Source organism: Polyodon spathula, chromosome 1 (assembly GCF_017654505.1).
Source record: "Polyodon spathula isolate WHYD16114869_AA chromosome 1, ASM1765450v1, whole genome shotgun sequence".
Taxonomy (NCBI): domain Eukaryota; kingdom Metazoa; phylum Chordata; class Actinopteri; order Acipenseriformes; family Polyodontidae; genus Polyodon; species Polyodon spathula.
Genome location: NC_054534.1, coordinates 90,478,171 through 90,494,894, shown reverse-complemented (window position 1 = coordinate 90,494,894; position 16,724 = coordinate 90,478,171). Strand labels below are relative to the sequence as shown.

The 16,724-nt window shown below is 37.8% G+C and overlaps 1 protein-coding gene across 7 annotated transcripts in view; it reads right to left on the bottom strand.

Moving 5' to 3' along the window:
- LOC121324101 (LIM and calponin homology domains-containing protein 1-like) overlaps nt 1-16,724 on the bottom strand; it is a 156,045-nt gene extending 139,321 nt beyond the window's left edge. For all 7 annotated transcript variants that reach the window (XM_041265575.1, XM_041265593.1, XM_041265584.1 and 4 more), the window contains exon 1: nt 16,409-16,724. In XM_041265575.1, the coding sequence (XP_041121509.1) occupies nt 16,409-16,504 (96 nt within the window). In that variant the 5' untranslated portion in view covers nt 16,505-16,724. The remainder of the gene's footprint in view (nt 1-16,408) is intronic.

Below are 16,724 nucleotides of genomic sequence, written 5' to 3'. Positions count from 1 at the left end.
TCCCTTGGGTCGACACGGTCAATACCTTTTAGAATTTTGAATGCTTGAATTAGGTCACCACTTGGTCTTCTTTGTTCAAGACTGAACAGATTCAATTCTTTTAGCCTGTCTACATATGACATGCCTTTTAAGCCCGGAATAATTCTGGTCGCTCTTCTTTGCACTCTTTCTAGAGCAGCAATATCTTTTTTATAGCGAGGTGACCAGAACTGAACACAATATTCAAGATGAGTTCTTACTAGTGCATTGTACAGTTTTAACATTACTTCCCTTGATTTAAATTCAACACTTTTCACAATGTATCTGAGCATCTTGTTAGCCTTTTTTATAGCTTCCCCACATTGTCTAGATGAAGACATTTCCAAGTCAACAAAAACCTCCTAGGTCTTTTTCATAGATTCCTTCTCCAACTTCAGTATCTCCCATATGATATTTATGATGTATCTTGTTCTTTTTCTGAATTAAAAAAGTATTTTGAGTAATGGCCCTGCTCTTCAGAAGATGAGGGGATCTAGTCTATGGCATGGGAAAGGGGCATGGACTGGACTTCTTTTTGCAGGAAGTTTTACTGTGGCCATGACCAGACCAGCAGTGTTTTGATGATGCCTGCTACTGAAGTATAATGGTATTTTGTAACTGATGTATTATCCGGAGGACCCAGGGATTGACTTTTATGTTCTGCCAGTTTGTTATAAAATGAGAAACCCTTCCCCCTACTGGTAGAGGTAAGGGGGGGGGGGGGGATTGGGTTGTAAGACATGTCAGGAAGAAGTAGAGGACTTGCCTCCTCCTCTGAAATGGCCATGTGAGGGTCTGTACCACGTTGAAAACTTTGCTGTCTCCCAAAAAGAGGATTGTTGTGGTTGATGTGATGTACATGTGTACTTAGCCATGTGGAAGCTGGCGCATGTATATGCAATGTGTGACTCAACCAAACAATGCATGATGAACCACTACTAAGACTGCTTAACTAATGCAGAACTCTACGACCAGCGAGCACATCAAGGATTTATTATGAACATTTAACAATGCATTACTTTTCCTTGAATGTTTTATTTTATTTCTTCTTTATACACAAACGACACCAGCGCGTTGCTTCTTCCTCTCCCTTTTCTGCCGGGTAAAAAAAGTACTTTATAGCATTACACTTCGCGCAAAACTACCCTCTCTCCTCTGACTGCTGCTCTTGCCTAATATACAAAATAATTTGCGGCTGTGTTTTTGGAAGACATGGCAAGTGTGACATCAACAGAAGAGGAGGAATAGATTCGTACTGTGCATAAGTTTGAAAATATATTTCCATTTGACTTGAACTTCTTAAAAAGGGAATTTAGATAGTCGTCCTAAAAATAATGAATCTTTGTCCTTAGTGGTCTTAAGTACCATGCCTATTTAAACATAGATAGATAACAGTATGTTTTTATGCGTATGTGTGTGTGTCTGTGTGTGTGTACTTTATCTGCATTATGATTGTAAACTGTCAATAATATTACTTGATTGATTGACCAGTTTTACAGCAAGTGATTATGCAGCAAAAAGATATGACCGGTACACCTTGTAACTCACATAGTGATATTTTTCGTTTAATAAAAAGACTGAATCAGCAAAACAAAGCACATAATTAAATAATCCATCAGTCATATTCATTAATTGCACAACGCGAATATTGTTTCCTGAATTAATCGTAAGTGCTAGGTTTCAGATCGATCTTCTAAGTCAATGCATAAGACATTTTACAATGCTATAACATATACACACTGTACTTCATACATTGAGTAAAAAAAAGACAATCTTACATAGAAAATATTGGTTGTTTGTTTAAAAAAATTATACAATTTCATAACTGCCGTATGGTTACAGTATATGATTGTACAGTTCGGCCTTCATCCCCCACATCACATGTAAGCTCGAAACCAATTGGTCCATCGCGATTCACTGTGTCCATGGAAACATAAGCCAGAAATAAAATGCCCTCAGAGAGGGAATGTTTTGCTCTACTTACATAAGTAGTGAATTGTGAAAATTGGAAGAAAATAAACATTTTGAATACTATTCACTGCAACATACGAGCACTGTAAACTTTTTTTCTCTTGAAATAACTGTTATAGGCAGCTCATCTGGCAAAGTAGATGGCAATTTAGCTGTCCACCTGCTGGAAATGAGAAGGCTGAATACATCATTAAAAAATGAAAACATAATGTGAGGAAATGGTCGTTTTTATACTGTTTTGAGGTCTAAAAAAGTACATTGTTTAAACCGAAAGTTCAGTTAAACCACAGCGATGAATAAATAGTGCAAGTAATCACACAGACAAAATTCAATGAAACGCTGATGCATTTGCATATCTCAAAATAATGCAAAATTTGGCATGATAAGGGGAGATGAGGGAGGTTTAATTTCTGAATGACTTTTGTAAGCATTATGAATTTTAGTTTTCCTCTTCTACACACCTTTTTTTAATGCAAGCCCTTTTTAATCCAAGCTCTCGCCCACAAGACTACAGGAGACACAGACATCAGCTAGCCTTCATCAATTTTAATTCGCCTTGGGCGAACGTTAGTCTCTAACCCTGCTAGACAATATGCACAATGTACAGAGTGCTATATGACACCGCCAAGGCTTCTCCGATTTCTCTCCAGCCACACAAAGGACATTCATCAGTGACATTTTCCCAGGGTTGCAGCCAATCCTGCATCTACCTGCCAGCTTTGCATTTGTGTTCCGATGTTGGCCTCCTCTATAGAAGTTTCATTGTACACAGTGATTCCCTCTTTAATGTGCAGAAATCCTGGTACTGTCCCACCAGCCGACTCAAAAGACGAAAGCTGATATTGTATCCTCTTGTTAAAATGTGGTAATCTCTCTAATGAGCTCACTTGAAGGGATATTATTTAGACTTGGATGTTTCCAAATATATGAGGGTGGAAAGGCATCTGAATGATCCTATTTTACAGTGTAACCATCAGATTGTCTTTCAGGGAACTCATTTTGGTAACTTATAATACTACTGCAATAGACAGAACTATACTTTGTTCAGTGTTATTGACATAAATCAGAAGGACTTAAATGTTAAGCAACTCACAAACTGGAATACCCTGTGCTGCTGAGACACAGGGAACAACGCAAGAAAGAGAATAACACTTTAAACTTAAATAGAATGCTGCTACGGCTGCAGTTTGTGATAACTGGATATAAAATTAGGAACTTCAAATGTGTGCACAAATATAAAAAGTCATTGGGTTGGTGACATTTATATAAACCTCTCACAGGTTTAACCTTAGAAGCCCTGTATGTGGAATCTGAATGACATAGGTGTTTGAATTGTTCTGGAGGAATATGGGACAACCCTTGATTTGGGAGTAATAAGTAGTCAAGTCTGCTTTTCTGCAAATATTCAGTTAATTGTTCAGATCATTAATGCACAACCGATTAGGAGTCCTCTAACCAGGACAGTCCCCAGAAATCCTTCACATGGTATACAAAACTGAACCACACCAACATCCCATTTCAGGCCGATAACGATTCTGCATCACCATGCTGTAAAGTGTTTCTGCCAATCTGAGTGCTGCATTTTTGTTCTTTCCTGAGTTTCACAGCACCTACGCGGTCACATTAGAAAAGTGTAATCAAATTGCATCACTGTTTCCCTTTTTAAAAATAAATAAAACCTCACACTGCCAGAGACAGAATAGCAACTACAGGGACAGCTAAATAGTCCACAACAACAAAAGATACAAACAAATCTATTAAAAAAAAAATACAGACTTAAACTAGGGAGAAAACTCACAAATCTATTATGCTGGTTCCATTTCCAAATCAATACTCTCACTATCACTACAACAAATGTAATCACTACTTGCACCCATGCATTGCGTATAAAACAAACCTTTTTTTTTCTTACACTGTGACAAAACGGGCAATAAAAAAAAAATTCTTCATCAACACCACAACTTGGCAATTATGTGATGATTGATTAATAATATGCTAGGATCTCTGGAACCTGTCTCTCTTACCTATCTGGACACATGCAGTCTGTTTTCTATGATGGATGCAGTAGTGTTGCAAACCCAGCCACTTGTGGTGTCCCTCAAGGGTCTGTTCTTGGGCCTCTTCAACATCTACATTGTTCCCTTGGGTCACCTCATCCATCAACATAGCCTCATGTTTAACTTCTATGCTGATTACACCCAGCTCTACTTAAAACTCGACCGGCTTGCATCCAAGACATCGAGGCCTGGATGTATGCAAATTTTCTTCAGCTCAACACTAGGAAATCTGAACTCCTTCTAGTAGGACATAAAACTCAACTTAAGAATCTCAATATAACTGCACTGAACCTCTTGACAGCAACCACTCCTTTGATGCCCATATCTCCTCTGTGGTCAAACCTTCCTTCTACCACCTTCGAAACATCTCCAAAGTCCATCGCTTCCTTTCCCTCTTGGACGCAGAGATACTTTGTCGTGTATTTGTCTCCTCTCGACTCGACTACTGCAACACTCTATGGTGGTCTTCCGTCACGCGCCATCAACCGACTGCAGCTAGTTCAAAATGTTGCTGCCAGGATCCTTACCAGATGTAAAAAACGTGAACACATCACCTACCCAGTCTTAAACAGCTCAACTGGCTACCTGTAAAGTTCAGGATTACTTTCAAAATTCTTCTGCTCACCTACAATGCCCTTCATCACACAGGTCGCGAGTACCTCTTCTACCTGCTGACCAGCTATGTCCCTGTCTGCAAGCCAAGGTCCTCCGACTCTGGCCTGCTTGTTATCCCCAAGCAGAAGTACACCACACTTTGAGAACGCTAGTTTAGGTTGATGGCTCCAACTCTCTGGAACTCTCCCAACTTTGGTGCATGACCAACTCTCAAGACCCACCTGTTGTCTCTTGCCTCCTATGCTCTTTAAGCCTGCTATCTTATTAGCTATTGTCTTTGCCATTTCTGATTTTTCACTATCTGTTTCTATGACATATACATATTGTTGTGTCTCTGCTACTTCTGATCTTTCACTGTATCTTCTTATGATTCTAAATGACATATGCATCCACAATATTTTTGAATTTTCACATCCTAGCCTTCTATTTAATGTATTATGCTTTGTTTTCACTGTAATGTATGCCTCTGGGATACTGCTTGATGAGATTCAGGGATCAAGAAGCTATTAACAACCAAACAAGCAAGATGGGCTGAATGGTCTCCTCTCACTTGTAAACTTTCTTATGTTCTATGTTCTTATTATGCATTGTTTTTTACTGCATTTTGTAAAGTGCTTTGTGATGGTGGTCCACAGTGAAAGGCACTATATAAAATAAAGACGGATTCATTGACTGATTTAAACTTGTATCATGCTCAATCCTGGAAGGATCCAGCAGAATTCAGATAATGCAGTATTAAAGTATTTTCGGCGCTTAAAACGCCACCACCGTTAACGGCATAAATAGACAGTTCAGTGCTTTTACAGATTTATTCCCTCTGACATTCTGGGTCATCGAAAGAAAGATTTTCACTCCTCTTTGTCAACCAAACTTATATGCTTCCGTTCTCTCATTACTACCACTAAATGAACAGTACAATCCTATAAGCTTAAAATGTCCACAGTCATGAAGCAGCACATTTGCAAACCAATGGTACGCACAGTGCTTAACATGCATACTGCTACGGGGGCCAATGCCTCTAGCAACAGGGTGATGCAGCCCCTTCTATTGCAGAATAAATAGGAATGATTTAATTGTTATAAATGATAGTCATGTGAGGGTCAAATATTGAATCTGCCCCTTTAATCGCCTTGCCTCTCAATGTATTACACTTTGACAGAAGAGATTTCCAGGACAGTGCAGAAACCCCTAGTCAGCTTAGACAAAAAGAAGCATTCATTCATTCACTCACTCACTCACGGTACATTATCTTCTTTCTAGCGGCAGCAGTGGACAATAGTCACACACCTACATTACAAAAACGGACTCCCGTGGCAAACAGAAAAAAAAGGATACCGTCAAGATCCAAGTAGTCCACACCATGAATCTGCCCGGTTTCACTGTTTAGTCAGTGAATGTTGTAAAGATTGTACATGAAGTTATTTTTTTTTTTAGCAAACTCACTTCCATCTTACAAGATGCAGCCAGCTCACGGTCTAGATTAATGGAGTTTCCTGCAGTTGGCAATTAAGTTGCCACATTTGTGTTTGGTTTCTGCATTCAATTATTTATTTTTTTGTTTTATTTTTAAACCAAACAGATCTAAATAAGTTTGAAATAACTGAATATGTCTAAGAAGCAACATGTTACTGTGAATAAAAACAAAACATGCACCACAGATATTAAATGCTTAGGATTTGAATTATTCCTTAACTTAGAAAATAGTCTTACAGTTATTTTCTCTTTCACAAAACACTATGCAACTTTTTCACTTAAGACATTGATAGATCAACAGTAACCCAGAAGGACTGTCTCTTAATCAGCTGCACTCAACATTAGACCACACAGCCTGTTTCCCTGCTTCTGCCTGTCTGTCAACTATACTTTGCCGTGCATATTTACATTGTATATGTCACAACTGTGTTCTCGCCAATTACCACTAAAGAAAATACCCATTATAGCTTATAATGTAATTATTAACCATAATACACAACATCTCAATAAGAACTAGCGTTTATTATTATCCCTAGATTCATGATGAAAAGATTAACAATTAATATTATGTTTTAAGTATTTCAAATCAATCATAAATGTGCATTTGTTATAACAAAAAGAAACCTAACAATCCAAATTATTACATTTACTCATATTCTCAACAGGAAGAAGAATAAAAGGTTCGGCTTCACTGTTAAAAACATGTATAAAGAAGAAACAAAATAAAAGATTCAAGGAAAACTAATGCCTTGTTAAATGTTCATAATCATTAATGTGCTCTCTGGTCGTAGAGTTCTGCATTAGTGAAACAGTCTTAACAGTTCATCATGCACTGTTTGATTGAGTCACCCATTATATGCGCCAACTTCCATATGGCTAAGTATGGATGTACAATGTTCAGCATCTAGTTGAATAGATGCAGATTACGTATTGTGACAATATCAAAAGCATGGCTTCAGTTAAGCTGTAAACACACAATATAAGTTTGATACTTATTCTGTTGGTACAATGTTTAAACCAAAGTCTTCTTAACACGGTCATCCTCTCTGTAGAAGTTAGCTGTGCAGCAGCGCAGTATCTCTGTGAAAGTGGTAGGCAAAAGCGTCTGTTGTTCCGGAGGGAGCCTATCTTCTCCGGGACAGCTCTGAAGATTACATCATTACGTCTTCGTTGAAGAACTTCAGAGTTTGATGACTTGAGTGTGATCAGATGTTTTGAAGAAAGAGCGAATCCAGCGAGTGAATCCAAAAAGAGCCCAAAGAGAAGAAAAGAAAATCCTTGTTTTGAGTTTAAATAACACAATGTATAGGCGTTCCCTTGTACTGTAAACAAATCCTTGTCGGTCCTTCCATTGGTTCACAGTATTTGATAGACAGTTGTGTGTCACACAAAAAGGGTGCGTTAGAAATGGAATGCACGGGGGAAGGCAGCAGCAGGGCTGGTAGGTGACGTAGTCACATACAAAGACATAAGCCCGATATACGCTCCTTGCAAAGGAGCCGGCTCTTTTGTACAGTGGTATCGGTGCTATGCTTTAGTGCGAGAGGTCCTGGTTCACGTCTGCCTTCCACCTGTGTGTGGATTGCCTCAATCTGTGTGAGGTGCCTGCCTGCGGGAATCGAGATCGCTACAATTAATATATATATATATATATATATATATATATATATATATATATATATATATATATATATATATATATATATATATATCTTTGCAAAAAACTTTGCTAATGCATCACTTAGGGTTGATATTTAAAATGACATATAAAAGTATATGATATATGGGATGTTAGGGTTTTAACCCTAACTCTGCCTTCCCTCCCACCCCCTTACAAGCAGTGGAAAGGACAAGGCAACACAAGAAACCACAGACATCCATCATCAGTTAAGATGAACAAATCACACAACTCTGCAAATAACACAAGAGACATCCATCTGTACTGCATAAGGATGGATAGTTACACAACGCATGTGTGTGTTATCTGCCAAGTCCTAAAACACTGGCCAATACAGAACATACTGGTATTACAGCCCAATGTATACAGCCTAACTGTGACAGGGAGGCCACCCTCCCATTAAACTGTATTCTGTTGCTCATCCAGTATGACACTGAAAAACTCCTGGTTGATCCATGTTATTGGTGCTGCCCTCTCAAACTGATATGACACAGCACATCTCATGTAAACACATAGCAGTGTACCTCATGGGGGGGGGGGGGGGGGGGGGGGGGTGCAATTTCTCAAACAAAAATAAAAACTTGTTGTCCAAGGGAGAACATGCTAGAAAAGTCTACCTGTCCTTAAAATACTTGCCCCCTCCCCCTCCCAGTCACACAAAACACACACATAAAAAGTAGAATATAACTTGTAGGATTTTGGTTTTATTTAAAAAGTGAACAATCAGATCAATTAGTGATTAACAGGGGTGGATCTGTCTTGTAGCTCGACAGGTTCACTAAATTCAAGACACACAAAAGGCTCCCTGTGACCTGACCTGACCTGACCTCAACAAATTTATAACATACTTTAAGGAAATGTTTCTTTCAATGCAGTCTGGAACACATTTGCTAATACATTTAAGTAACAGACAATAATAAAGGCTAATTATGCAACTTCTTCACCGGCTGGTCTGAATTTCAGTTATTAATACTTTTGATACATCTTCCAGGTATCACCAACAACTAGGGCTGCAACAAAGGGTACATTTTGACCTTCTAAGGTTTGGAACACAGTACCGATGGAAGGTTCGAACCTTCGATTATACTCATTTGCATAATTTACTAGTGACATCACCATAGATACTTGTTTATATTTAATTGAAAATCCAATTATCTTTACAGGTAATCCATACAAATGGAATAAAACATTCATATGTAGTTAAAAAATACATTATATAGAACAGTAATCATGTTTTTATAATTTATATAAAAATACACATTGTTTATTTACACAATTAAGGCTGATATATACAGTAAGCTTGCACTGCAGCAGCACCAACTGCAGCAGACAAAGCTTTATTGAACACCGATTCACCGTTCCAAGCCGGTTATCGGTCACATTTTACTACTACTAAAAATATTAACACTGTAGCGATCTCAGCTCCCGCAGGCAGGTGCATCACACAGGGCGAGGCAATCCACACACAGGCGGAGGGCGGGCGCGAACCCGGGACCTCTCGCACTCCAGCATAGCGCCGATACCGCGGTACAAAAGGAGCCAGTATCAGAGCTATGCTTTAGCCCTCCCTGCGGGAACCAAGATCGCTACAATACTAACAATAATAATATGAACTTACGCTTGTCAAGTGGTCCCGGAGATTGGTTATACCTCCATCATAAGAGTCGCTTGCACAGTTTGCATTCAACTTTTTTTTTCGGTCGTCTGGGCATTTAACAAAAAAATCCCAAACAGCAAAAAGGGTTGAGACATTTCTTTCAATACAGATTACGATATACAATGCTTTGCTGTTGAGATGGTGAATGAAGAAATTAAAGTTTTGCCTCTGGATAACACAAGCTGGATGGGTGAGGAGAGGACGGTGCTCAGTTTTCGAAATTAAAATTATTATTAGTGTTAGCGTATATTTTGTATGTTACAAGCATATGCTACCATAGCACTTCTCTTGCACTGTCTTGTACACTAGGTACATATTTTACTGAAGCAATACAACCACTATAGGTACCCGCCCACTGCTACAGTAGTATAGTCCACTGCTATACCCTGCTCCATACATGGCAGCGGCGCCATGTAGAGTTGCTATACATGTAACGATTTGGTAGCACATTTTAAGAACAACTTATTTATGTAATATGCATTATACAAATCAAAAGATCAAATTCTGCATGCAAGTGACATTTAATGTGTAATTTATAGTAGTCACACATTGTCAAACAGTTTCTGCTGCTCTAGAAAGAGTGCAAAGAAGAGCGACCAGAATTATTCCGGGCTAAAAAGGCAGGTCATATGCAGACAGGCTAAAAGAATTGAATCTGTTCAGTCTTGAACAAAGAAGACTACGCGGCGACCTAATTCAAGCATTCAAAATTCTAAAAGGTATTGACAATGTCAACCCAAGGGACTTTTTCAGCCTGAAAAAAGAAACAAGGACCAGGGGTCACAAATGGAGATTAGACAAAGGGGCATTCAGAACAGAAAATAGGAGGCACTTTTTTACACAGAGAATCGTGAGGGTCTGGAATCAACTCCCCAGTAATGTTGTTGAAGCTGACACCCTGGGATCCTTCAAGAAGCTGCTTGATGAGATTCTGGGATCAATAAGCTACTAACAGCCAAACGAGCAAGATGGGCCGAATGGCCTCCTCTCGTTTGTAAACTTTCTTATGTTCTTAACAGGAAGAAAGAAGAAAAACAAAAAACATACAGTGCGTTAATGACGTCTGACGAACCTTCTTCGAATCCCTAGCTAGTGAATGAACCTTTGAACGCAGCCCTACTAATAACACTGCTGCTGATCTTTCTCGTTTACAGATCGTGCAATTCAGACGTCCGGCTCTCTCAACTCAACCTTTTCCTCCAGCCATTCCTCCATTCAGCGAACTGGTTTTCAACTAAATTCAGACATTTGTAATCTATCTCAGCTCATTCTAAAGCCTCTCCAATCATATTCGCCCATTCATTCCATACAGATGCAGCAACATAAGTGCTGGACGAACACAGGATTTTCATGTTGGATATTCGCTCTTATTTTAAATATTTGTTCAGATATTATTTAGTTTTTTCAAAAAGTAATAAAAGCCATTGTATTGCTCTGAACACAGCAGAGACAGCATAGCAGCAGGGGCAGGCAGCGTGGGCAAGACCTTACAATACATAACATGTTAAAATAGAAAAATATCCCAGGAGTAAAGAATAAGTTGTGTAGGACTTACTTTACCCCAGGGAATTAACTACAAAACAAAGGATGCCAAATAGCAGTTCACATTAAACGTTATTTTGTTTATTCCTGAAATAAATAGTACATAGCGTTGACACAGCATTTTTTTAGACACGTTTTCATAAAGTAATAACACAAGGTTTACTTGTGCCTTTTTGTAGCTGAACAAGCAAACAAACTGTAATTTAACTTTAAAAACACTTCAAATAAAACAAAAACATGGAAATGCCTTTGTAAAGTGAGCGGGAAAAAACATGTTTTGGTTCTCATTTAATACATTCCACATAACAAAGTTGTAATAAATAAATATGTACAATCTATACAAAAAATTACTAAACAACATTTTCAGGAAGTACTGTTTAAGAAAGCATTTCAGAATAACATGCTTGCCTTTTTTCTGTCCCATGAGATTTTGACTCGCTGTAAAGCAAAACAATGTATTTTTGTCCCAGTTGGTTTTCCATATAGATTATGCGTGCGTGCGCGCGTGCATAATCTGGTTTGTTTAATTTTGCTGTCCAAAACGTTTAAAACTAATGCGTTCTAATACTACTTTCAGAAGGACAGACGCTACATTCAAGCCGTTACAGAAGAGTTTCCAGGTAAGACAAAGCCATTTTTACTTCTTTTTAGAAACTGAAGCAGACACAAAATGCATCAAGTCGTTTTCAAGATTATACTCTCAGCGTAGGGCATCATTTGCACTGTAGAGATATACTGAATCTAAAGTCACAAACAGTTGAAGAATTTTAAAACATAGTGCCTCGATTTATTAATGAATGACAGCAGTGATAAATGAAAGTACAATTGTGTTGAGGGAAATAAAATATTGCCAAAAGCAGATATATCCACTTAATTGTACTACATGAATGCCACTGATAATCTACCATCGTTAAAAGTGTGAATTCTCTGGACCAACCTCACCACTGTCACTCATTAATCAGGTCCTGCACTAGGTCAAATGTTATCACAGCATTTCAGGCATTCATGGAGATACAGAACATGCTGCGCCTATGCAGTCAAGAAATGCTGCAATTCATAAATTCACAAGCTGTGGGTGACTTGAATGACTATCAGAAATCTGGTTCTTATCATAGCTAACACCACAAATTCCTTTTCTTATTTAGTGTGGATTATTCAAATGAAAGATAACTACAGGGTGCAGTTCAGAGATGTAGTTCCCCTTTGGTCTCTTTGCCAGTTTAGATTCTTTGGCGTGCAGTTGGTTAGGAACATGCTATTTTGTTATTAGTAAGAAAATGGTTACTCAAAAAATGTGGAGCAACAACTGCAATGCAGTCGCAGTGCACCCTCCCTCTCCAGAATAAGAAAATAAAAAATCCAATCAAAGGTTGGTAGCAGGGCACCATTTTTAGCTGACAAAAGTATTAGAGTACCGAAGAAATATTTCCAATATATTCATGAACTATATTCACAAAGCTGTAACTCATTTATTTGAAGAAAGTTTCATCAAAATATGTTTTTATCCATTTTGTATCCATCTGTTTTCCTAGTGAAAATTATTCTCCAATCACGTACTCTAGAGTCTAGACCATGGTTTCTCAAACTCGGTCCTGGGGGCCTGTCCTTACATACAGCATTTTGAATTGCTTTTAATACTATTACCCTATTCACCCTACTACAGGTGCACTCCACTTATAACAGATCCTATTAGAATGGAGTTCCGTTTACAATGTACTGAGGAGGCACGGCCCTGCCAAACAGTATGGGTTTCAATGGGGAATTACTCTGGTTAACATGGACTCGTTTGTAACGTATATATACTGTTTAATACGTACAATTTTCCTGTTCCATATGCGTGTCTTTTGCATTTAATATGTGCAGTTTAATACATACAGTACCATTTTATTAGGTACAGTTTTCCTGTTCCACAGGTGGATATTTTGCACAAATACATCCAGGACAGTAAATGACAGTCAGGCAGGAAAAACAGTTGCCGTTTACTTTTATTCTGTTTTTGTTGGCACAGCCGTTGCACAGTTTAAAATGTAACGTATACAATTTTAGATTACATTTTGCTAAAATATACATTTGTAAAATGGTACTGCACATTACATTGTATGGCCCACAAGGACGTGTTTTGTATAAACAGTAAAACTCTTATTCCTTGGCAGTTAAGCTTTCTTGTATTGTTTAAAGGTAGTTATGTTTCCACTTACATACAGCATTTCGAATTGCGTTTACTACGTACTTGCTTTATAAAGTACCTATTTCCATTGACCCTTGGAGTCCATTATAAGTGGAGTGCACCTTTATATGCATTTAAGGTCAGGAACTAAAGCCATCTGTCCAAACTGCATCACACTGCCATTATAAAAAATCTGTAGTGTCCATCCTTGTCTCTTCCATATTACATCCACCACTACAGAGTTCAGAGTTCATCATACCAGGCTGCATCCCTAACGCAGCACACACAAATCCTTTATTGACATATCAGGGTCATCAGATTCGTAACCCTAATCTCCATCCATGTTATCCTTCCAAACCCCTCTCCATCACTAAATGAACACATGACTGCAATAAACCAGCAACAAACTATTTTCCACTATTAGCACTCTGATTGACTAGTCCTACATTCTCTATTTCTAGAAAGCACATTTTTATAATAGTCATCACACTTTCCACAAGTCATTCTGTCAGTCAGATGGTTGCTATCTGGACAGTAGCGAGTACATGGCGATACACAGCAGTCCTCTTTTTTGACCCACCTGAGTTCTCTTTGCTGTGTTCTCAGGAACAATGAATTATATGTACTGTAGGTGTGATGATCTCACCTACTTTTCCTCTCCCTTGACAACAGTCAGCTGCATCAGGATTTTATTTTTTTTTAAATGTATGTATTACACCAACCAGAATAGTCTTTAAACTGCTTACCTGTGTAAAATATAATGGCTTCTGATTAAAAGTGGTTACAGAGGAAACACACCAACTCTGATCAGGTGACCGGATTAAAAATATATTAAAAAGGTTGTAAACTCCAATATGTGAAAATACCCCTAAATGTAAAACCATTCAAAACTATTAACAACTCTCAACTTAAACACTAACTGCTATACCAAAAAAAAAAGAAGAAAGTTTTACATATATATATATATATATATATATATATATATATATATATAATGATATAGGGGTAATAACCCCTTATAAATAGAAATATAGAGGTTGGAGGTGTTTTACATGTACAGTAGAAGCTTTACCTTTGTCCCTGCATTAGAGGATATACATTTTAATTAGGCTTACATTAAAATAATACATAAATTAAAACACTAAATAAAACCTGATTATTACAAAAAAAATGTACAATTTGTTTGATGTGCCAGTAATAATCATAATAATAATAATCATAATAATAATAATAATAATAAAATTTATATATGTATACACATCAACGTGTAGTTGCACATAGCTCGATGCTGAGGCAATAATTATTGATAACTTTAAAATCTATTTTTACATATTCATAATGTGTTGATTTTTTTTTTTTTTTTTTTTTTTTTTTTTAAAGTTAATTAACAGAATATATGCCGGTAAGTCAGTAATAGAAAACAGAATCGTGGATCCCTTGGCATCAGTAAATAGATTACTCAGGGTAGCAGGAAGGAACAGTTGGGCTGTTTTGAGTTTAAGAGCAATGTTAAAACACCAGTGTGGTGCAGGGCGTGGCTCCAGTAGAGGAGGAATCAGAATCTCAGTCCCGGTTGGTACTACATTGATCGTGTGTTTTGGAGGATTTAATGGGATTATCGAGTGTGACTGACCAAATATAACGGCATTTTAATAGTTTGGTGTTTTTTGTTTTTACATTGAGTGATTTTACATACTATTTCGGTTGTACAAAAAAAAAAAAAAAAAACGTGCTGCTATGTGTAAAACATCTACCTCTAAATGGAATATCCTCCCACTAAATGCAAATAACTCACAATGCCTATATGTAAAAAGTTACCACGATATGTAAAATACCTCGCCCTATATGTAAAATACCTTGCCATACGTAAAAAGTTGTCCCGATATTTAAAACACATCTGCCTACTTGTAAAACGTTTGTTTGTTTATTTTTTTGGTATATCAGTTAGTGTTTAAATTGAGTTGCTCGTAGTTTTGAATGGTTTCACATTTAAGGGTATAATTACATTTAGGGGTGATTTTCCTTATAGGAGTTGTACAAGGTCAAGCAGAGAATAGTACTGTAATTAAAAGTATATATGTTCCAATTGAAACAATGCTTGCAGAAGACAAAAACAGAAGTGCAGTATTAATAATTTAAAATTATATTTGCAAAAGTCTAATTTATAGACGGATAAACACCAGAGCTTGCGGAGTCTGTACCACACAAGCGCAGTTTACATGTCCTCGTCCCGCAGAGATAGCTCCTCTAGAAGTTGTATGTCAGTGCAATGCTTTTCAATTTGCTCCTGTGCTCTGCATTATTGATCAGTGCGAGAGAATGAGACGAGCGCCCACACATGGGAGTGTGATGGGAGGACGTGCTGCAGCCTTTCGAAAAACAGCCAAAAAAACAACAGGCACTGTTATCAATCCCATTATTCATCACTATAGCTGTTTGGATGGATTTATCCATCTTCTCACTCTCCTCACTTCAAATGACCGTTTAGTTAGGGATCTGTTAAACGACTGTATACAAAACTCAATGAATTAGGCGGAGAAGGGAGTAACTATAGTAACCATAAATGCGCTTTCATTATCTCTAGAATGCATGAAATTTGCCGTTGGTCCAGGCAAGGCTGCACAAACTAGATGTGCGCATTTCAACACATTTCCATTTTGAATGCTGCATTTGAAAACTTTTTTTTTTTTTTTTTTTTTTTTTACCAAACTATAAAATAAAGTAGTAAACACAATTAAATTATTCTAAAGTACAGCAATACACTTCACGGTTTCATAAGCTGTTTTATCTGTCCACGGTCCTCAAAACACAACACAAAATGCGTCAGATAGTTAATCTATTAACAACCATTTCTACTACCAGCCCTGGCATGTTAAGTGCAGCACACTGGCATTATTCAAATTCTCTCCCAAACAAAAAAGCGATTATTGTCTCTGAGCTATAGCTGGCAATGCAGTATAAACTCCTCCCACGTGATGCCGTTTTAATTGAAGAACAGAGGTAACCCAACATGCAAAACAAAATGACAACTTTGAATTTTTTTTTTTTTTTTTTTCCCCCCCAACAGGTTTCCTGTTTCCATTAGCCTAGCGGTGTTACCGAATGCAGAATGCACTGCTGTGCAAAAACACGAGTACTTCACAGGTAAGCATTTATCACTTTCTAGAAAGAACGACACCGACATCCACCTTAACTTCGCTCCCTCTTAATAATTCACAATGAAAACCTACCTCGATCCATTTCTGCGCCTCCAGAAATGCAGGTTCAGGAGACGAGTCCTGGTGCTGGTGTTGGTTTCCCTCTAGTTCTAACCCAGGACTGGCCATTTGCAAACACGTGAAACCGCAGACTGGATTTAATTTGAAATATTGTTGATTTCGGATCTTGTCCAAAAAATAAAACAGCGCACACAGATTCACTTCAAAATAAAGTTATGCTGATTCTCGGATGATGTACTACTGGTTAGTGCGGTGGTTACTATCTGGCTTGCTTTGACTGTTGCCGCAGAAGCTGCACTGCACTCCCCTTTCAGCCTCTGTTGCTGGG